The following is a 22751-nucleotide window of genomic DNA, read 5'->3' as shown; positions in this document are numbered from 1 at the left end:
ATCCTAATACTCTTGGATGTATGAGAGAAGCAGTTCATTTTAAAGGGTTTTGGGATCCTAACTTCAGTAATAAGTTTCATTTTGCTGCATGACTTCTGAGTGACTTGATACTGGAAGTAGGAAGTACAAATCCAGGCATGATTTCATAGAATCATAGAACGGTCTGGGTTGGGAGGGACCTTATAGATTATCTAGTTCAAATCTCCCTGCGATGGTCAGGAATGCCACTCACTAGATCAGGTTACTCAGAGCCCCATCCAACCTGACCTTGAACACTTCCAAGGATGGGGCATCCACTTCTTTGGGCTACCTGTTCCAGTGTTTCACTACCCTCTGAGTAAAGAATTTCCTCCTCACATCTAATCTAAACCTCTCTTCTTCTAGTTTCAAACCATTCATACCCCTTTGTCCTACCACCTGTGCAAAAAGTTGCTCTCCCTCTTTTTCAATAAGCTCTCATTAAGTACTGTCAAGCAAAAAGGAGGTCTCCTCAGAGCCTTATCTCCAGGCTGAACAAGCCCAGCTGTCTGAATCTGTCTTTGTAGGAGAGGTTCTCCATTTCTCTGAACATCTTTGTGGCCTTTCTGGACCTACTCTAACAGGTCCACATCTTTCTTGTGTTGTGGACTCCAGACGTAGGCACAATACTACAGGTGAGGATTTAAGCAAGGAAGAGTAAATTAAGCCTTCTTATGACCCTCTGTCCCTTCATTTTTATTTACTTCACAATTTGAGGTTTGTTATCACACATCCTTAAAAGAATTTTTGCTGTATTCAGACTCCTTCTCTTGATCACTGATGCTTCTTAGTCTTAACTGGACCTTGATCTTTCTTGTTGGTTATTCAAGAATTCAGAGGAACCATGTCATAAAGCTGTTGAACTTGTGAATGGCTTTTATGTGCCATTCTATTTCACTTGCATGATAGTTTAATGTCTCCTATGTATCAGTGGTGTTTGTACTGATGAGACTGTGTGCCAACCCCGTAGCTTTAGTCATCTCATGCCTCAGTCTTGTGTGTCTTCAGTCTCCTTGTATATATCTGGGTTTTATACTTCATGATTTATTTTTCAGGTTTTGAGAGCTGTGAGGGATTTGAATGGTTTTATGGGCTCAGTTGTTATAGAAACCCTAAATCAGTCACCCATTTTCTACCCCAAGCTCTTTGCAAGTACCAGTGCAGATGGGGAAGAATAAACATGGATCTTCATGCAGGTGGCAAGGTGACAGAGGTAAAAAGTAGTTCAGCATGAGGCAAAGAAAGCACCATACACTTCAGGTGGTTTAATGTAGTGATAAAGAGTAACTGGTGTACAGGAAGGGGAGGGGAGATTTTTCAGGTCTGTAAGCAGTTCTGCTGCCTAGTTGTCAGTCTGTGGCTGACAGAACTGCCCATATCCTTCAGACACAGAAATCTTAAAATCAGTCATGTAATTTCTTAAAATCCATTAAAATATTAATCTTCTTTCTGCAAAATTTATTCATGAATAATGAAATTATTGACTTGTTCTAAAGGAAACTCCAGTAGGTTACTAGCAATAACAAATACAACCCTTATGGCAGGGCAGATCATTTCCCTGAAGAACCACATAAGTAATATTAACAGCCAGACCAAGATGTCTCACCCATCAGGAAAATGGAAATTTCTTCAACATTCAGGCTAGATTACCCTGCAGGGAAGTGAGGAGACCCCACAGTATATTACAGCCAACATGCTGTTCCAGGTCTGTCTCATTCTCCATGGGAGCTTGAATATATTGGAACTGTGATGGTAAAGAGTCACCTACCCTCTCCCTTCTCTGGTGTGCTTAATGGGAATGTCTCTGCACTGCCACCCTCAGGATCCCTATCACAAAGAGGCCTCTAGAATTTTTTGGAGGCCCCAGGGACAGGGACTTTTCCCCTTAGAAATAGGGATCATTTGATCTGAGAAGCTCAATCTTCAGTAACTGGATTATTTAGCAACATTTTTCCTAAGTGATTCAAATACTTTGACACTTTTAGCTATTAAATAAAGGACCCAATTACCAACAAGTACTACTGAATGAAACAATTGATACTAAATATAAATTTCTAACTGTTCATCAGCAGTAAAAATTCTTTTCACGTTTCTTAGTACTTTCCATATTTCTTAGTACTTTAATGATTTGCTTTTAACAATTTATCTTTCTCAGTGATAGCAGTTAAAAACAGCCAAGAGAGAGCCTGCAGTCTATGACTAAGATACTAATCCTCTTAAATTTAGTGTGCTGAATAATACATAAAAGGTATCAATGTGTAAGGAATAACTCTATGTGAAAACCTGCCAAACAAAAATCATTGGACACTGTAAGTTTATGTACAGAGGAATTCACTGGATTGGTATTTACCTTTTCACTCATTTGGTGTATTGCAGTAAACCTGGTATAGATGCAGTCAGAAGGAGTAGGATGGATGATATTAGCCTGGAAATTTCAGATTGAAGCCCCTGACTGAAAAAGCCAAATACTTTACTGCCCACTTGCCTGATACTGCAGCTGGATTTGACTGATGTTTTTTTACAGCAATGTGGTGGAATGATTATCCAATTCTCAGAACAGAAAAAGGTATAAAAGTTGGTGCAGTTTTCATAGCACATTAGGTGTGTTTCACTTATTCTCTTAAACAGATACATGCGTGAGTCCTGTAGTACTTAAGAAAGTAAGTCTAGGAAAAGGTGTGACCAAGATGAGTGCAAGATGCAGGAGGGATTATCTAGCAGCTGTGCTAGCCTGCCTGCTGTAGGAACCTCTGCCACAGGTTTACCACTCAGAGTGCTTAAGGGCAGAAGTTCAGGTATCAGAAATGATCGAGTGTGAGCAGGGATGAGCAAAGCCTCCTGGTTTGTACGTTCACCCTGATTGGAGAGAAGCAGCCTTGTTAAGCAAAGAGATTCTCTGATGGTTTTGCCTTATCTCTTGACTTGATTCATTTGCAGCAATTTTAAAGATTTTAAATGAGTCCTGCCTAAAAATATACATGAAGATTATCTGTATTTTATTGTAATTTGGTGTCTTCTAAGACAAAAAAAAAAATCCTTTTTATTCAGGAGAACACTTTCTTAGCTGGATATACATTATCCTAAGAATTAACCTAAGAAGGAGAAAATTAATCCTAAGAAGGAGAAAAGGAAGAAATACAACTTAATTCTTGTGCTATCCTAATAGTCTAAGATGAGCTCTGCCATTAAAAACAACCCCCAAGAAAATTACTGAAGAGATCGGATGTTCTGTTTTGGCTCAGTATCTTTTGATTCAAGAGTGAAAGCTTGTACCCTCTAAACACCAGTATTTCCTTTGTACTTGTACTCCCCCGTATTAATTAAGAGGTATTCTCACTTTTGTACTCAAGGACTGAGAACAAGCATGTACTTTCATCTTTTTCAGTATCTGTTTTCCTATCCTATCTATTCCATAGACTACTATTTTCTTTTTAGGAAGTGTGCCTCCTTGTATTTATTTTCCTCTCATATTTACAGCATGTGTTTTTGAGAGTGCATGTTGGAATACCAACTGACTAGATCAAGTCTGGTCTTCTACACATTCAAGTTTCAAATTAGTTTTCCTTTTCCACTTGTGAATGTTTTTTGTGCAGAAAACAAAAATATTGATTTTATTCCTAAATTCATTCACTGAACAGTAAAATCTGAAGATCATACTTAAAGATATTTTCTAGATAGAAAACAAATTTTGACTAGGAAAAAAATGTGCTTTTTTAGGAAAAAAAAGTTAATGCTAAGTAAGAAATTCAAGTATTGAGGTTTTGTAAATAAGTTGAAATAAAAGTTGTCATTTTAAAATTACTTATTCTGAACTCTTAGAATGTTAGATGAGAAGAGTTTGGTTTCACTGGATTCAGAACCATATTCAGAATTGAATGGATTCATGTTGTATCAAAATGCAAACCCCAGTGCCTTCACTGAGGTGTTTATTTATTCATTGGGGTCAAACTGATCTCACTGAAGATAGATTTAGGCCCTTTCTCATAATGTCATTGAAGCTCTTTTACATTTAAACCAGAGTGATAAGTGTCAATAGTCCCAGTTCTTGTTCCACCTGTGGTAGCAAGAGCTTCAAAAGTGATTCATCAGTTTGGCTTCACACAATCCTCTGCAGACGCCACCCTGTTGCAAACATAAATAGGCACTGGGCTCCACAAACCTCTAAACCTACTGGGTGACCATACAAGACTCTTCATAAAACCACGTCCATTACAGTGCTCTCCCCAAGTTTAGGGATCTCTTTTATAAATTTGTCAGAGAGAATAGCATAGTGGGTACATGTGGCTGAAAATAAAGATATTTAGCAACTACTTCTTGTAGTTTGCACTTACATGTTCCTCTTTCTGTCTGACTGCAGGAATGCAAGATGCCTCAAAGAAACTTACAGAGTCTCTCCATGAAGTGTATGAGCCAGACTGGTATGGACGTGAAGATGTGAAAATGATTGGAGAGGTAAGATGTATGGAAAGAGGGAACAAGTATTTTGGATGCAAATGGATTAATCTGAGCAGTTGTGGAGGTGTGCATCCAAAATTAATTGACCTTAATCCTTCATGTCATGTTAAATCCTGTTTTCTCAGCATATAAATTATGGATCTTGTGAAATGCAGCTCCTGCTGGCCAGATGCAGCACTTGCAGTGCCTGTTGTATGAACTAGCAGATAAAAGCTCCCACTCAGATAATGCCAGTGTGAGCGAAATTGGGCCTGATAGCATTTGACTGACAAGTTTGTACAAAGGTATCTTACATGCAATTTTATAGTCAGGATTCTCAGCTCAAAAGAATGTTAAAATATTATCAAAGCTGCTTATCCTGTTGTGCTATGTAACAACTGTTGAGCCAGTGGTACTAAAACAGGATATCTTATGAGACACTCACCTCTCTCTGAGAAGAATATGGAATTTAAAGGCAAATTAGAGTTCAGGACACTATTTTTTTTTTATTATTTTTTACCTTCTTCCAGTGATTAGTGAAGAATAGGCTTTTCTAGACAACACAGCAGGAATTTAACTTTAGATGCTCTGAATTGCCCGCTTAAAGAGTCTCAGTTCTGGGGGAAGTCTGTCTGCAAATGTGATGGTGGTGACAAGAAAGTGCAATTGGTTGTCAATGAAGCTTTTAATCACCTGGCATTCAGTTTGCAAGTTAACAGTAAACCCGACTACAGTGCCATGTATGGATTACTTTTCTTCTCTATGGTTGCGTTCTCCTACACTTCCCTGCTGCAAAGGGTTTTTATTTTACAAGCACCCAGATTCCAAACTGCTTAATTTAAGATACATATTTTTTTTGTTTGATTGATTTAGGGTTTTTTATATTGTTTTATGTTAAACAGCAGGAAAATCTCATGCTGCATCTTGCTGTAATACCTTATCTTTTATCTGTAGACTATTAGATTTTACTCTCAATAATTTGTAGTTGAGTATGAAAGCATCAACATTTAGCTATTAATCTCTGTTAGATATAAAGATAAATTCTAGGTGTGTGTTCTTAATAAGAGATGTATGGGCAATATTATAAAATCTCCTGATATTTTTTGGTACATAATCACAAAGGTAGATTTATGCATCAATTAGAGTGTCAAAAGCTCAGTTAGAATTTAACCTGGACACTTCTATAAAAGATAATAAAAAATTATTTTATAAATATATTAATATCAAAAGAAGGACCAAGAAAAACTTCCATTCTTTATTGGACATGGTGGGGAAGATATCCACCTGGTGGATGTGGTGAAGGCAGTCAATGTTGTCTACCTGGACTGAGCAAAACCTTTGACACCATCTCCCATGGAATTATCCTGGAAAAACTGTCCATAGCTTGGACAAGTGCACACTTCACTGTGTTAAGAACTGGCTGGATGGCTGGGCTCAGAGAGTGGTGGTGAATGGTGCTGTCTCCAGTTGGTACCCATCACTGGTAGTGTCCCCCAGGGATCTGTGTATGGACCCAGTCCTGTTTAAGATCTTTACTGATGATCTGGATGAAGGGATTGAGTCTACTATTAGCAGATTTGCAGATGACACCAAGATGGGTGCCAGTGTCAATCTGGAGGGTAGGAGAGCTCTGCAGAGCAACCTGGCTGGATCAATGGGATGAATCTGATGATACGAGGTTTAACAAGACAAGTGCCAGGTCCTGCACTTTGGCCACAATAACCCCCTGCAGCGCTACAGGCTGGGGACAGAGAGGCTGGATGGAGGCCAGGCAGAAAGGGACCTGGGGGTACTGACTGATGGCAGACTGAACCTGAGCAGCAGTGTGCCCACGTGGCCAAGAAAGCCAAGGGCATCCTGGCCTGTACCAGCAATAGTGTGGCCAGCAGAACAGGGAAGTGATTCTTCCCCTGGTCTCAGCACTGGAGAGGTCACAACTTGATTACTCTGTCCAGGTCTGGACCCTTCAATTTAGAAAGGATGTTGAGATGCTGGAGCATATCCAGAGAAGGGTGACAAGGCTGGTGAAGTGTCTGGAACAAAAGTCCTATGAGGAGCAGCTGAGGGAGCTTGTGTTGTTTAGCCTGGAGAAAAAGAGGCTCAGGGGAGATCTTTTAACTCGCTACAATTGCCTGAAAAGAGGTTGTAGCCAAGTGGGGGTCAGTCTTTTCTCCTAGGAAACCAGGAACAGGACAAGAGGACACAGCTTTAAACCATGTCAGGGGAAGTTTAGGCTGGACATTAAGAATTTTTTCATAGGTGTGATTTGGCATTGGTTAGCTGCCCAGGGAGGTGGTAGTGTTACCATCTCTGGAAGTGTTTAAGAAAAGACTGGATGTGGCACTTAGTGCCATGTTATAATTCATAAGGTGGTGTTAGGTCATAAGTTAGACTTGATGATCTCAAAGATCTTTTCAACCTAGTTGATTCTGTGATTCTGTAATTCTGTGAGCTCAGCCTAAAGTAAAAAACAACTATATGTCTGTTCAGTTTAGGTTATAAATGATCATTCCATAAGAGATCCACTTAAAAGACCTTATTCTGTATGGTAGGAAAGATGATGGCTTAAAGAGTCCTGCAGCGATGTTGTTTGAGTCCATTAGCTTTCAGAATCTCCATTATTATAATTTGTTCAAAGTACGTATCAGCAAGATACAAAGGCAAACACACAAGGCTGGCAGTTGTTCGCTTTGAGCTAATGCTGTGATGCTTTGCAGACCACTGCGATTAAATGCTGTGTTATAAATTTGGTATTTCTTTTAAACATGTTTAATAGATTCTAATCATTCATTAGGGACTCTGTTAAGAGTAGGAAATGAATTAACTGAAAGCTGGCATCACACAGCATTTATAATATGCCATATAGTAGGTTATGATAAAACAAACACTTGGAATAGCCTTCTATTACACAGGACGGCCACGAGTTTCGTGGGGTCTGAGGTCAGAGACAGGGTCAACACACACTCTGATGTCCATGTGGCAGTAGAGAGAGTTTATTGTTTGACCCCTCTTTATAAAGGGGGCCTGGAAAACCCAGTCTGGATAGCTCATTGGTCTGATCATTGATCCTGCCCAGCTCCCAGACCAGGGAGATGTCTGCAGTTTAGGATGGAATGTAATCGGTTGAGGTTCCTATCTGTCAACCCAGGGACCGGTTTATGGAACCGGCTGGGTTTCTTAGACAAATTGCCCAATACAAGCCAGCTTGCATATAATGTCACAGTTTTCCAGTCTTGTCAGTGAGGATAACAGCCGTGCAGAGCAGTGCTTACACCTATCAACCTCCCTCCCATCAAAGGGGAGTGATTTTTGAAATGCGCAAAGAAAGGGGGAATCAGGATGTTTAACATGTGCTAATGATTTGATCAGTGGAGAATCCAGGAACCTCAAGCACTATGTCTATGTAACAGGATTTGCTTCTAATAAGGAATCTTACCCACTGAGTCCTTGTCACATGAGCTGCATTAATATGTTCATGAAAATCAGAAAACTACAGTGGGTTTCTCCCGGCGACTAGCCCTCAGCTCCAAAGGGGACTGAGGAAAAGCACTGTACCTTCAGGGCAGTGGAGAGTGGCGGGGTGCAGATTTTGTTTATTTTGCCAGCTGATGTTGAGATGTTTCCTATATGTCATTCCAGTTCTCCAGCAGCACAAGGTAGAGTTCTTGTCTGCATCCACTATTCCATCAAATGTACCTTAATGGCACAAAAAGAATGAAATGGAAAGATTCATCATCAGTGAATATACTTAGACACAAGAGGTCCGAGCTCCGCCAGGTTCAGATTCTGTGTTACTGACCCTCAGGGACCTGAAACCCCAAGGAGCATCATGAATCCATGACATCCTTATTTTCACATAGCACTTACTATTTGAAATAATGAAAACATAAATTAATTATTAAGTTTAATCTTAGTTTGTTGTGAATTAAATTTGCAATAACAGAGTATTCCTTTTCATTCACTTTATGTTTATGCTGTGATTCATTTTCATAAAGAACATTTTAAAACTTGAAAAGATTAATCTTTGCCAATTATATTTGTATTTCTCCTATGTTTAGAGTGCCATTAAACTACTAAGTGCATTTTTCTTCTTTCTGCCTTTTCAGAAATGTGATGAACTTTGGGAAGACTTCCATCAAAAACTGGTGGATGGGTCATTGTTAACACTGGATACATATCTAGGACAATTTCCTGATATCAAAGTAGAGTAATGATTTTCTATAAAGAATAAGTTTTAAAGTTCTGTTGAGTTGCAAAATAAATTGAAAATGAGATTACAAGCAAAAAAAATGAAAAAGGGTGGGAGGTGAAAATCATGCTCTCCTGTAATGTACAATATATTGTTCTATAAGTAAATTCCTGACATTAGGCAGGACTGATTTTCCAAATGAACAAAAATATTTTTCATGCAGCAGTATGGAAGTAGTATTTACATGGAAGTAAATTAGCCTTTGTAGAGGCAACTTTTATGCTTTTTTCTGCTCCTGTTTCTTTGGTATGAGATAATTTTAACCAACTTCAATTAGAACACATTAATGCCAGACAAATTACATGGAAAGCAGTTTCAGTTATCGGCTAGATGCACTCGTGAGTACCAAGCCATGGTTCCTGCCTTTTAATTAGTTATAAAAAGATTTTGTAATATACATTACAAGAGAGTGTTATACAGATTCTAGCCTCTGGCACATGCCCATCTAGTGTACAGTCCAGAAAAATGACTGCTAAATGAAATGTGTGAGGATAAAGAAGCACTGCAGGTGAGAGGAGATACTTTGAATAGGACTATATGGGCATAACTGCATTTTTTCTGTGAGTGTTTATAACTGAGCAGGTAACACACAGTCATCCCGTTTGTAATTTACATCAAGGACTAAAGAAAAAATAATCTAAGAATACCAACATTACTGATATATAGGCCTAAACTCACTCTAAATCGAGGTGTGATTATGCCCTCTCAGCATGTGGATTATATAGATTTGTAAAGTCAATATCAAAGTATATCTATATCTTCAACTCCAGAATTTTAGGTACATGTCAGAACAACTATACAAGGAAGTATATATTAACATTTTTCCAACTCTAGAAAAAATGTATTAATTGCTGAATTTTTACACTATCTATAAGGGGAAAAGATAGTGTTACCATGAGTTTAACAGGTCCACTGATTCTAGAAAATGTGATAAGTTTTATGTAACACTGATACCTCAACTCTAAGCCCTATACCCATGAAAACCCTTTCCAAATTATTTGTAAATTGATTTCTTATTTAAAATAATGTGATTAGTTTGTAATTTTTAACATTTCCATGTTTCTCCTACGTGATATAATAATTCAGATATGAAGAACAGAGAAGGCAGTATAAAAATATGTCATAAACCAAACTGACAACATAAATAAAATGGCTTTTTTAAAACTGCTTCTCATATTTACTTTCATTTCTACCCCTGTACAGACTCGCATTGCAAAACGAAGCAGAAAGCTTGTGGACTACGACAGTGCAAGGCATCATCTAGAAGCCCTGCAGAGCTCAAAAAGAAAAGATGAGGGCAGAATCACCAAGGTAGCGCAATCAGAAACATGCTGGCAGACAACTTGGGGAGATTGGGTGGTATTTTTTTCTGTATAGAGCATAAAATTTATCTTCCTTTTACTCCCTTAGAAATAATGGTATCTCTAAGCATACATGTGTATTGAGTACTTTGGTTCATGTGATAGGCAGGCTCAGCATCTTTCACTGAGTCCTGTTTGGGACCTAATTTGCTCTCTTGAAGATTTCATTAGTCTCTTGATGAGACTGAGGGGACAGCAAATCCTGTATTGGCCTCCATGGTGTGAGACTGAGTAACATCCTTTGTTAATAAAAATTATAAAAGACCCACCAAGAAAACAGTACAAAAATAATGTTGGTTTTGTTATGTCATAGTGATTTTAGAAGTAATCTGTTTCATTTTGGTTTAGGCAGAAGAAGAATTTCAAAAGGCACAGAAAGTGTTCGAAGAGTTTAACACTGACTTGCAAGAAGAGTTGCCATCTCTGTGGTCACGGTAAGCCTAGAGAGATGTTGTATGCAAGGCCTTAAATGGGGAGTAAGGACAGGGAATCAGGGAATTTTAATGAGCTGACAGAAAATGGATTGCTGGATTCTTGAAGATTCCATCTATTACCTTTACGTATGCAAGTGCTCCAAAAATATATGTAATGTAAGTGTATTTATGCTTATTTTTTCCATGTATGTTGACACTTAAGATTCATTAGTGTATCTTCATTCTGAGGTGCAAAAAGGTTTCCATTTTGTGAGTATATAATTATGCTTAAAGCACAGAGTAGTCTGTGGTGATTTGGGTGTACTTATAAGTCGTTTTTTATTATAACTACACCAGAAGACAAATTTTATAGTTTTGCACTGTTGTGATGTTAAATGATTTGATGGCATAGGTCATTCAGTCAAGATGTTTAATCATGAATTGTGTTTATACAGCAAATGCAGACAATATGAATGGGAGAGCAAAAGCAGTAGAAAAATAAGCGTCTCATTAATGTGTTAAGTTCTTTAACAACTGACAATCTGGAGTGAAAATGTGAAGTATTGTTTGTCTTCTCTGCTTTCTAAATTAAATCCTGTTAGATTTCAGACCAATAGAGGATTTCCTGGCTGTGTTTCTGCCTATTTCAGTGTAAACCTTCTTAGCACTTAGAGATATTTGTTTTATGGGCCTACTAAAAGTAAAACTGCATATGAATGACTTAGCATGAGGGCCCTTTTACTTCAGTAAATTTTGTATAAAAAGCAGTAGCTAGTCTCAGGGAAAGGTTGAATTTAATTTGAGCAATACGCATAATTTACTAAGCAATTGCTTTCAGAGTAGTTTATTTTAGTTATTAAAATTCTTCAGGAAAAGCTGTTTATTAAGTTGACATTTTGCAGGCTTATTATTATTTCAAAGATAATTTTTGTTAATCAAAATTGGGAGAAATTATACATAGAAGTTTTAAATATGAAAAAGAATAAAACAAAACCTAAGAAAACATCTTCTACTTTTGAAATGGATAAGTATGTAATAATTCACCCCAAGTAAGCACATTCTTGACTACATGCACAGAAATGTCTAGTCTATATTAAATTATTTTCTTTTATATTCTTGTGCATGTGTTTCAAAGCTTGGGCTGTACTGAGCTGTATACATTAAAGCTGACCCACGATGCAACTGCATCACCTTGATGCTGTGATAAGATTTGGGCACAGGGGCTCACAGTGCTGGAATGGTACCTTTCTCCTTTCAAGAAATGCTCGTGTGCTGTCTGGCAGGAGAGGGAAGCCCAGAGCATCTTGCCTTCCCTGTGCTTGTGCCGTAGTTGAGACCATCCTTTTCCACTCTTCTTTAAAAAAATTGAAGACATCTGATGTGAAGTAGTCTAAACTTGGTTGAATGAATGGTGTGAAATACATATATTAACACTAATGGAAATAATCACGAACAAATTAGTTTGAAATTTTGATATTTCGTCATTTGCTTTGCTGAGAGTAATAGTCAAGAATATTGTTTGTAGTCCAGAAAACAGTTAATTAATCTGCCTTTGTGCCCCTCCCACACATACCTTTTATTCTGTTTTTCCTTTCTTTTTGCCATCCTTCGTAGACGAATTGGCTTCTATGTGAACACCTTCAAAAATGTATCCAGCCTTGAAGCCAAGTTTCACAAGGAAATAGCTTTAGTGAGTAAAACTATCTCATGTATAATGGATTATGATATGCATGACAGATAAAAAATACCTTATAGTAAAAATCTAGCAGAGGCATACATGAGAATTTGCCATAGATCCAGATTTGTGCTATAATCATAATATTTCATTTCTACTTGCCATATTCGTTCTCTCCTTAAGGAAGGAGCAGCCCCTACAATTTTGGATTGCAGCACATTATCAGTTGTAGCACTAAATTCACTTTCTCCTTTGATAATTTACTGTTTCTATCAGTATTTTTGCTGTGTCCAGTTGTTAAGCACCTCTCTGCTTTAATCAGTAGAAAAGAAACATGTCAGATATTCCCTTCAAGTCTGATATTGCATTGTCAGCAATGCAATATTTTATTTGTGGCTGTTAGGCAAATCAAGCAGTTTCACTGAGGATCTTTTGAACGTACCTGGCTAAATAGTAGCGTATCATCTATATCAAACGGGAACCAACATTTTTTTTAAAACTCACTTTACCAAAGCTCTGAAAATTTGATTAGATTTTTCAGGGGAAAACACAGATCTTCTTGGCTGCCCATGTTGCTTTAAACTTCAGATGACCTCCTTCGTCAGAGCTTACATAGCAGTCAGCCATACTTATGAACTTGTTCTCTAAAAAACAACTCATGTTTTTTAAGAACTGCTATTATCTTCGGTTCTATGGATTTTGATGGGTTTCTGATTAGGCTTTTGCTATACATGGCACTGAGAACTTTTGGAAGGTTTTATACTGTAACATAAAGTTATCGAGTTATCATTTATCAAACCAGATTTATCTTTTTAATCATTACTATAGTTATTCATATAAACTAAGGCAACTGTTTTGTTTTCACAGTTATGTCACAAACTATATGAAGTGATGACAAAGCTGGGGGATCAGCATGCAGACAAGGCCTTCACCATTCAAGGGGCACCAAGGTGAATTTATTGCCTTTTTAATGAATTGCATTGCTGTAGGCTTTGTGGGTTTCAGCATATGTAGTAATCACCTATACCATGTGTAACACCTACACATGGTAACAGGCATTATTTGTTCAGGATGGTAGATGAAGGTATCTGGGATTAGGTTCTTCTCAACAGGAGTAAATATGAAAAATTTCCTTCTTCACTGATTATTTTTCTAGAAAGTCTTTTCAAAAACAAAAAAAAGAATGAAGGCAATTTCAGTTTATCCAAGTTCATTGTAGACTGTTGCATCAATTTGCACCAACTAAGAGTGTAGCTCATTTATTCTTAGATGCTTAGTTTACAGCTGTGTTCATAACTCTCATAACTTGTTTAAAGCCTTGAAATATTGAGATATGTTTTAGCCCTTATTATTAAGTCAGAATCCCAAACTTTGTATGTCAGCTTTTATCTCTTCTACTTACGCAGAAAAGTAAAGATCTGAGGGTACATCATAAAGCAAAAAAAGCTGAAATAAAGAGAATATCACAAAATATCATATTTTTAAAGACTTTCAAGCAAAATCTTTTTTTAAAGTGCAAAACCAAAGGGAGTTTAAAATCAGATGGTGCTTTCTAAAGGTCAGTGGATGCCAGTACAGTATTTCTGATTTTTCACTTTCAACAAATGTAGCCTTTCTGCCATAATTTTATTTCTAATATTGATGTGTAGAAAAGGTTGAAATGTAAAACAGTGAGACTTATAAAGACACAATGATATTTAGAGTTACTATATAAAGCCTGAATTTCCATTTAATCCAAACTAGTCAGAAGCAATCTGAACAGTGTTATATAGCTTTTCACATCCCATTCTAAGGGAAACCGCAGGGGATTCTTTTTAATGGATTTATTGAACACAATCAACCACAAACGAGGCAAATATTATATCTGAGACCTATGAAGCAGTGAAGCTTAGAAGAGTAGATGGAACAGATGAGGACAGGGCAGACAGTCAGGGAAGAAGGACCGCAGGGGGCAGAGGCCGGCCGAGGCAAAACTCCAGACGAGCCCCTCGGCTCAGAAACTGTGACAGAGGATTGCCCTGGACAGAAGGGCTTTCCCAGTCTGCAGCCTCTTGCAGCCCAGTCGTGGGAGATTTGTCTGCCCTGATTGTCTGTCAGGCGAAGTCTCCATCCTCTAAAGGGGTTGCCTACTTAGGGACTGTAATTTCAGCGGTCTCTACTCCCTCATGTGTGCTAGCCACTTCCTTCACATGTTAGGACTCAGCCCATGTAGAAGTTTTCCACCCAATGTCAGGAAATTGGTTTATAAGACAAAAGCCAGATAGTGTTGAGGAATAAATAAAAATTAAAGTGGTTCCTCATGTAGTTGCTGCTAATTTGCCTTCAAGATGGAGGTAGATTAAGGCTAACCAAACAACCTAACATCTGCCTCAAAAAGATGGAAGATATTTCTCATTTGTTTTAATCTCACTTTGGAAGAACAAAGAACAAAGAATGAAATCTGAAATTTTTTCAGAACTACTTTTTAAGCACATCACTAGGATTTGTATTTTAGATTATTTCAGTGATAATCCATATTACATATTGTCTTCGGAGCTGTTAACTTTGGCCCATTTAGAATGGACTCACATGGACTATGTTCCCATAAAGGATTTGTAAAACACTTTTATGTGATGTAAAATAATGTAGTGCTGTAAGATTGCAAGCACATTTTGTAAACAACAGGTATTTTGTCCACCTGTGTCTTTCAGACCATGTCCAACATGCACATGCTTGTTCCCACTGAATTATTTGTTCCATCATTGGGAGAAAAAAATTATGAAACAAAGTTATGTTTGCTGCAAAATACTAGTGTCATTTAATGTAGTGTGAGCTTACTTTAAAAAAGCTTTCTAAAAATCCCTTTTTTCAGTTACTTTGTTACTGTCTTTTGCTGTCCTGTTTGCAGAGTCTTGTGTGAATATCTGGATAGATTTTGACTTCCTGTATTAGTGATGATACTCTAAAAGACTCATAAGTGAGGCTTCATGAGATAAAACAGCTTTCCATTTTACATGCATGAGAAGTGGATACTAGACAAGTACAATATCTGATCTTTCTTTTAAATAACTGCATAAAAAGAAATATCTTAAGAACTTGTGTGGTACCTAATTCTCTGTCCTGAAGGGAAATATTGTACCCTGGAACATAAATTTCTTAATGACTGCTTATTTTTTCTTTTTTAATATTTCCACAGAAAGAGGTGGTGAGTGTGAGCTAAGTTTGTCCTTCCAAAGAACAGTTTTTCTTGTGTTAGCATTAGGATCATGTTTATGCTGTGGTCTCAGTCAGGTAGTGCTTCTGCTCTCCCTGAGGATGTGTAGGAGTCGCTTCTACTGAATACTGTGGTTGTTGAGTACTGTAGTTCATAGCCTCCTTTGTTGTAAGCTTTCAGCATATTTAGCTGAATATTTTCTCAGTGTTTGCACCAGGTCCTTTCATGGGAAGGGCATATGCTTTCTACGACTTCATCAGATCTTTTCTTAGTATCGGCAGAGCTCTGTTGAAGTCGCTAGACTGCTGCTTGTTTATAATTGTTGTGATTTGTCCTTCCAAATAGTGATACTTTTATAATAATCTTGGCTGTGTTTTGCTTTATTGAAACCTTTCTGGAGTTGCTGAGTTTTAAAATTATTTGCAGTATTCATTGTTATGCCTTCCTGTGGGTTTTTTCATCTTCAGAGTGTTCTATTCTGAGAAACATGTGAAATGAAGAGAGTAAATGCATTTCACATTTTATAATAGTTATAAATTTATAAAATAGTTATCAATTTATAAGTGAAATGGTATTTCAAGTATAGAATCTGAAGAAATGCAAGTATTCTTGTTTTCTTCAAGTTACAATGATCAGGTAAACAGATGTTCCAAAAATCAAGATCATTCAAAATTAAAGCTTCCTTAGACACTGAATTTTAATTGGTTTTAATTGCAATTGTAGTTTTAGTCACTATATAATGGCTTTGTACATCTCTAGTGTGTACTCTCTTTTTGGTCACTGACATTATATCAAGGATGCATCAGATGTTGCATGTGATTTTCAAGGTAACAAGTCAGCAAGATATATATGTCCTTGCCATGCCTTTGCTTCTGTCTAGTGATTCAGGTCCACTCCGCTTTGCAAAAACACCATCACCACCAGAGGAGGCCTCTCCCCTACCTAGCCCTACTGCTAGTCCCAATCATATGCTGGCACCAGCGTCTCCGGCACCAGCCCGACCCAAGTCACCTACACAGGTAAGGAGATGCCTAGCAGAGGGACCTGACCTGTTGTGCAGTGATAGATAGCTGAGATGATGTACGTGGTGGATTTTTCATTAGGCTGTGACTGACTAGTGGCAGGGAGGCTACTGGTTCTGTTGCAGTCTGTTCTGTTCATCAGTTGTTCATCCCTGTGTCACAACATGAATAGAAGAAAATGGTTTTTATATTAGGAAAATGAAGAAAATGTTGGGTGCCTGGTGAATTGGTGGGGCTTGCAGTGAGAAAGCAAAACATTTCTTGAAAAGTTGCTGTCTCTAAAGGGACATATACCAGCAATGGTAGTTTGAAAAGCCTATTTAGAAACCTCCTTATGAATTTTTGTACATTATATATTTCTGCTCTTCATTCATCTTCAAATTTATGCTTACTTTGGGAAAAATTAGCCAGTGAGTATCACTGATCTGGCCAATCTCTAAAACAGAGAAAAATAAAGCTAGCTGAAATACTGCAGTAATTAGCAAGTTACTGATCATTAAAGTCTTATTGGTTGTTCTCAACACTGGGAAGTTTGACACTTATAATCAAGGGAGTAATTTATATTCTCACTCGTATTGGTAGAATAAGAATTGATTTCATTCATCAGCTCTGTCTGTAGCATGAGTTGTACATGATGCTTCATGTGCATATCAAAGACTTGTGTTGATATTCTGGATGTTTTTGGAATTGGGATAGCTTATGTGCTGATTGCTGTTTCTATGCTGTCTGCACATCAGAAGAAAATTAATTTTTTATCTAGTAAGCATGCTTATTTTCTCTGGTCTCCCAAAATGTGACAACTCACTGCCTGAATATTCACCTGGTAGGATTCAGCCTCATTGGTGCCAATGGTGTTAGATCACTATACCACCTGATGATTTTCTAAATGTATTTATTTTCTTGGGTTTTTGATAGATTTAAAAATTATCCAATACTATTTGGTATTATTCCAAGCAATTAGTTTGTCATAGTTATGTGAATCTCTGGAGAGCAGGAGGAATATAGTGAATTAAGCACCTTTGAAGTGCTGTAGGTCCCAGAGATTATATGGTTTTAGCATCAAGTACACTCTAAGGCTAGTAGCAGGTGGGCAGTGACAAAATGCCAAAGGTAAACACAAATGAACTCAAGAAGCCAAAAAGCTGCAGAGGCATTGTTTCTGTGCAGTATCACCCTTCCAGTTGTGGGCTGCATAGAAGAGCTAGTGTTTTGCGCTGTGTGCCTGTCGCAGCAGAAAAAAAAAACCGACCAAGAGTTGTTTTGTATCAAATCTGAAACCTTGAGTTTTAATGACTTTGAAACATAGGGTTGTTCTGCTCTTCCCATAGTATTTATTTCCAAGTACTTGGTGGTAAGCAGCTGAACAGTTCCATTCAACACATGGCTTATTCCCAAGGCTTATTTGGGGTGAAACAGCCAAAGTAAAAATCTAAGACAATTTGCTTAGGTCTAGCTTAAAGATTTTCTTTTATCCGTGAATTAGTCTGTGACATTTTTGCTGTCTGCCTAGCTGAGGAAAGGTCCGCCAGTCCCACCACTGCCTAAACTCACACCCACAAAGGAGTTGCAACAGGAGAACATCATTAACTTATTTGATGACAACTTTGTCCCAGAAATCAATGTGACAACCCCATCACAGGTAAGCTTTAGTGAATTGTTTAGAGGTCCAACTGTGTAATCACCCTAAGTTCTCCAAGATAGTGCCCTGGGGGCTGATCTTCATGGGGAGGGAGGAGGAGGGTGAAGGTACAAGGCAGAGGCACAATTATTACTTTCTGTTATCTTGAAAGAGTTACACATATGGTGTTTTGCCTTTGAATAGGTCACACATAATCACTCAAAAGGGCTAACACTACTAATATATTGAAAAAAAGAGCAATTTCCTGGGAGGTGTGACTGAAAATACTGTGATACAGTCATGTTTGAGATTTAAATGCATCAAGGTTGCATTACATGCTGAGAGTTGATCTAAGATAATCTATTTATAATTAAGTCTCCATGCAATTAAAAAATTAAAGGCTACTCCCAGAATGCAGGTGCTGGTAGGCACTCTTTCTGAAGGGAGATGGCAGATCTTTTGCATTACTGTACCCTGACTTCATAGGTATTAATTACTCTAGGAGCATGAGCCTTCTTGTCATAGATTTGTCCCTTACTGAAGGATTTTCTGAGGTTGCTCTTTCTCCTGCATCTCCCTTTAATGTGGTATCTTAGGTACTCAGTATGTTTATTTGGGTCTTTGTCACTAAAGTTGAGTTTTCACTTCATTTTGGTCTGAGGGGCACAGGTTACTTTTGCTATCAGTGATCAGTACCCTGTCACTTCCAATACCTTGTCTAGTCTATGGCCTAAGTAAGACTCCTGTTAATTTGATTCCGTCCCCAAAGGTAGCAACTTCATTCTCAAACCTCAGTGAAAGGAAATAATTTTATGTCTCCATCCAATTCTGATTATATGGCAGCAAATGCTGTTATTTCATCAAGTTGTATGACCATACAAGTATTAGTGCCTCAAGATCATGTGTTGATGAAATCTAAATACACTCGATGGAAGGCAACAGAGAATGAACATAATATTGGTTACTGGTGGGAGCGATGGATTTGACTTTTTAAAGTGTGAGACTGTAACACTGGCTTCAGTGTATCAGACCGGCTATCTCTCATCAGCAGTGATGCCAGAAGGCCAAAGAAAGAAGATAAATCAAGGAAAGCAGTGTTGGTACTTCTGACACCCTCTTCTACTAGAGTCTCTTAGCCTCCATTCATTTGCTGCTCTGGGGCTTCCTCAACATCATTTCTACCTATTTAGTAAGCCTCAGCAGACTGCTTTGCCACAAATTTATTCAGTCTTTCAGCATGTGTACATTTTTCACAGTCACACTACCAGAATCTAAGAAGGTCCCCAGCTGGACCCTGTGCTGCATGGAGCAGCACCACTTCTTTATTTTATATTTGCCCCTATCAACTTTGCTGCGAAGTACTTTGCTGTCTCCCTGAAGAATCAGGGAGTAGCCAAACCTCTGAGGCCTCTCACACTGGTAGAGACATCACCCCTTCTCACATCACCCCTAGCACCTAGACTGAAGAATTCTAGGCCACTCTGTCATCCCTAGAATGGCAGCTGAGGAGCTCTTTTGACCATGTTTGCAGGTGACACAGAGAGTTAAGGTATTTTGTGGCATAATGGAAACCATTAATTACCTAACTTTGAACATCTGTTTACCAATAGTGACAGTAATTTGGAACGTTTCTACTCTTAAATGTTTTAATAACGGAAATCTTTGCTCATTTATTTTACTATAATTTTTATCATCATTATTATTATTATCTAGTTTTACTGGATTTATACATGCTACATTGCAGTAAACTTGCTCAGTCTTACAACCTCTCTCACCGTTTCATTGAACAACTAGAAGCAGGCAGTACTTGTTAGCAAGACCAAGAAGCTTGCCTGGATTATTTACAATTAATGATAATTAAATCTCAGCTATAGTTTCACACTAATTAGAATTTTATGTTGAAACACACTAATAGTTTTCTCAGGTTAATTTATAGCAAAAAAGACCTGTAGCCCATTGAACATATATATGTGTGTATATTTTTATAGTGACCTCAGAAGCCTTGTGTAATTTATTAATTGCAAAGCAAAAAGACTCTACCATATAATCTGGTTTAAGAAGAGCATATCATAGAATCATAACATGGTTTTGGTTGAAAGAGACCTTAAAGAGCATCTATCCCAAAGATCCCTGCCATGGACAGGGATAGCTCTCACTAGACCAGGTTGCTCACAGTCCCATCCATCCTGGCTTTGAACACTTTTAGGGATGGAACATCCATGACTACTCTGGGCAACCTTACTTGGCAGCCTTCTAGTGTGCAATCTTACTGGGCAACCTTCCGGTGCCCTACTATCAGATGTTTGCTAAAGTTTAGAGCTAAAGACAGTATTAATTGTAAATTGGTATACATGTTAAGAATTAAAACTTAATTCAAATGTGTTTAGATCCTTCTGTATTGGCCTTTTACTAATGTTTGTGTTTGGGGAGAGACTAACTTACTAGAATGTATGGACATTGGGTGTTAATTTATGTAGTTTGTAACTTTGATGTATGTCACAAAGCACTTTAAAAGGGCCTTCACCATCATGTGATGCACACTCAACACTTCTTTCATAGGGCTGTGACTCTTTAGCCTGAAAAGACAAAGCTCTACTACAGAGAAACCAAAGACATCATAAGAGTGAATCTCATAAAAGTAAAACTTGTACTAAAGCTCAAGAAAATCTTTAGAGTTTCTGCCCCTTCTGGTGTGCATCACAGCTAGTAAATCTGTGGGATGTTCTGTTTTTTTTCTTGATTATTTTAATATTCTACTGCTCAGGTCAGTTTTTAAAAGATAAGTTTTTCAAGAGCTGTATTTCTCTTCTAAAAGAATGAAGTACCTGAAGCTAAGAAAGAGGAATCATTACTGGATTTGGACTTCGACCCTTTCAAGCCAGAAGCTGTATCAACAGGAGTTAGTCATTCACCCATGTCTCAGGTATCTCTTCACCTTGACATAGTCAAAGCATATGAATGCAATATACTCTGTTTGGTAGAAAAGGTTTGCCTCATGTATTAACAAGAAGTATCTGAAAAACCTTATCTTCCTGAGAAGCACAAGTCAGCCTTCTGTCTTCCTCATCAGTAGCCATGTACTTGATGATGTATTGGAAGGGAGAGGAAATCGTTAGGTGGTAAAATGAGATGTCTGCTAATGAGAATGGTTACTGGTACCTTGGCCTTGACTTTAGCAAGCTGTTATTTTCCATCGTTAGAATAACTCTTAGTGTAAATATTATTATTCTCCAGTGCTTGTTTTTCTGACAACTTTTCTGACCTTTGATTCTTCATGTCTGGAAAGATGCCTTAGGGGACCTAGGTCTCCTGGAGTCAGTGTGCAGTTGCTTTACTGTGATGGAGTTTCTGTATCAATCAGTGGTATGATCTGAGTGATTTTGCTACTAATCTATTTTAGACCTAACCTCAAGGAAAATTAGAGTATGGAATAGGGTGCTTTCTTGTAGAATGTTGTGTTATTGAAAGTCTGCATTTAATATTAATATTTGTAATGGTGGTTTTTTGCAGCAATATGAAAAAAAAATATGAAAACTAAAAAAAAAAAGAAAATGCTAATATATCAAGTTGCTGATATTCATTGGTTTATCCTACAGGACATGCTATTTTAAAATCTAGAATTTACCCTCACTACCCATAGGGCAGGTAGCAAAGTAGGGAAGATCTTGTGGCCAGCATGTCTGTATCCCTGTTTTGTACACAAAGAAGCATTGTTAATACACTGTTAGCAAGAGTTATCATTATTCTGGCTTGTTCTGTGAGACATCAAAAGACTTATCAGCTGTTCAGAAATGCAGCGCTGGGACAAGAAGCTTTAAGGCTGAGATGGTCCTGATTCTCTGCTGATCTCTACCTCAGTTAATTAATTTCTTATTCAGTGTGAAGCCCTAGTTATGTAATGAGATCTATATTGATCTTTGACAGGGTATGTGCTGTCATAAAAATGATACACTGTCAACACTCTGAACATTAGCTGAATTTTCTCATTGAGATTTCCTATGAGAAGTGTTCCATTCTAGCAGAAGCTTTGTGCATTTTACTTGTTATGTTTTTTCTCCCTCTAAACAGAGAAAAGGAAGTGGAAGGCAAATGCCATTCAATAGAATTCAGCAGTGACAGAAAAGACTAAGCTGGATTTTGCTAACTATTCTTTCATCTTGTTTTGTAAAAATGCTGATTAGAGCAGTAGAATCATTAAACAAAAGATACTTAACTTTTATGACAAAACATATTTGTTCTGATATCATATTGTACAGATTGTAGAAAAGTTTATTACTTTAGTGAAGATGTTATTTTATATTCAACTATACCATTAAATACAGAATATAATCCTGTGTAGAAAATTTGTGTTAAAAAAGTTACATAGTAACTTTTCATTTAGGGGCATAGGAAGCATTCACTGACCACCTTTACTCACTCCTTTCACCTTTCTGCAGAACAAAGACATATGAGAAAGGATGGCCCACATCTACAAGAGCTGTGGATTAGTCAGAACACCGTGATTTTAGGAGGGAAGACAGCCCTGCAGCCTGGGTCTTTTTCTCACTGGAGTTGACAGGGTCATTACTATGACAGTATAGAGAGAATGAAACCTGTGGCTGCAGAGCCCTGTGCTTGCAGGGAGATTAAGAAGAGAGACTTAAATGGTATTTCCATATGTGTATAGTTCTTGCTGCAGTCATGGGTACTTTCCATTCAGCAAACAGGTGAAGTAGTGATGTGAAGACAGGAGTAGTCACCTGTGCATGATGCCTTGGAAGGCCTGGCA

At 37.7% G+C, this 22751-nt stretch overlaps 1 protein-coding gene across 1 annotated transcript in view; it reads left to right on the top strand.

Annotated features, from left to right (window-relative positions):
* AMPH (amphiphysin) overlaps positions 1-22751 on the top strand; it is a 119725-nt gene that overhangs the window by 72084 nt on the left and 24890 nt on the right. Inside the window, exons 4-12 of the mRNA XM_021546627.3 lie at positions 4376-4470; positions 8559-8654; positions 9905-10012; positions 10411-10496; positions 12090-12165; positions 13018-13100; positions 16224-16362; positions 17876-18004; positions 20799-20906. Coding sequence (XP_021402302.1) covers positions 4376-4470; positions 8559-8654; positions 9905-10012; positions 10411-10496; positions 12090-12165; positions 13018-13100; positions 16224-16362; positions 17876-18004; positions 20799-20906 — 920 coding nt within the window. The remainder of the gene's footprint in view (positions 1-4375; positions 4471-8558; positions 8655-9904; positions 10013-10410; positions 10497-12089; positions 12166-13017; positions 13101-16223; positions 16363-17875; positions 18005-20798; positions 20907-22751) is intronic.

The sequence above is a fragment of the Lonchura striata genome, chromosome 1 (assembly GCF_046129695.1).
Source record: "Lonchura striata isolate bLonStr1 chromosome 1, bLonStr1.mat, whole genome shotgun sequence".
Lineage (NCBI taxonomy): Eukaryota > Metazoa > Chordata > Aves > Passeriformes > Estrildidae > Lonchura > Lonchura striata.
This window is presented reverse-complemented; position numbering and strand designations above follow the sequence as displayed.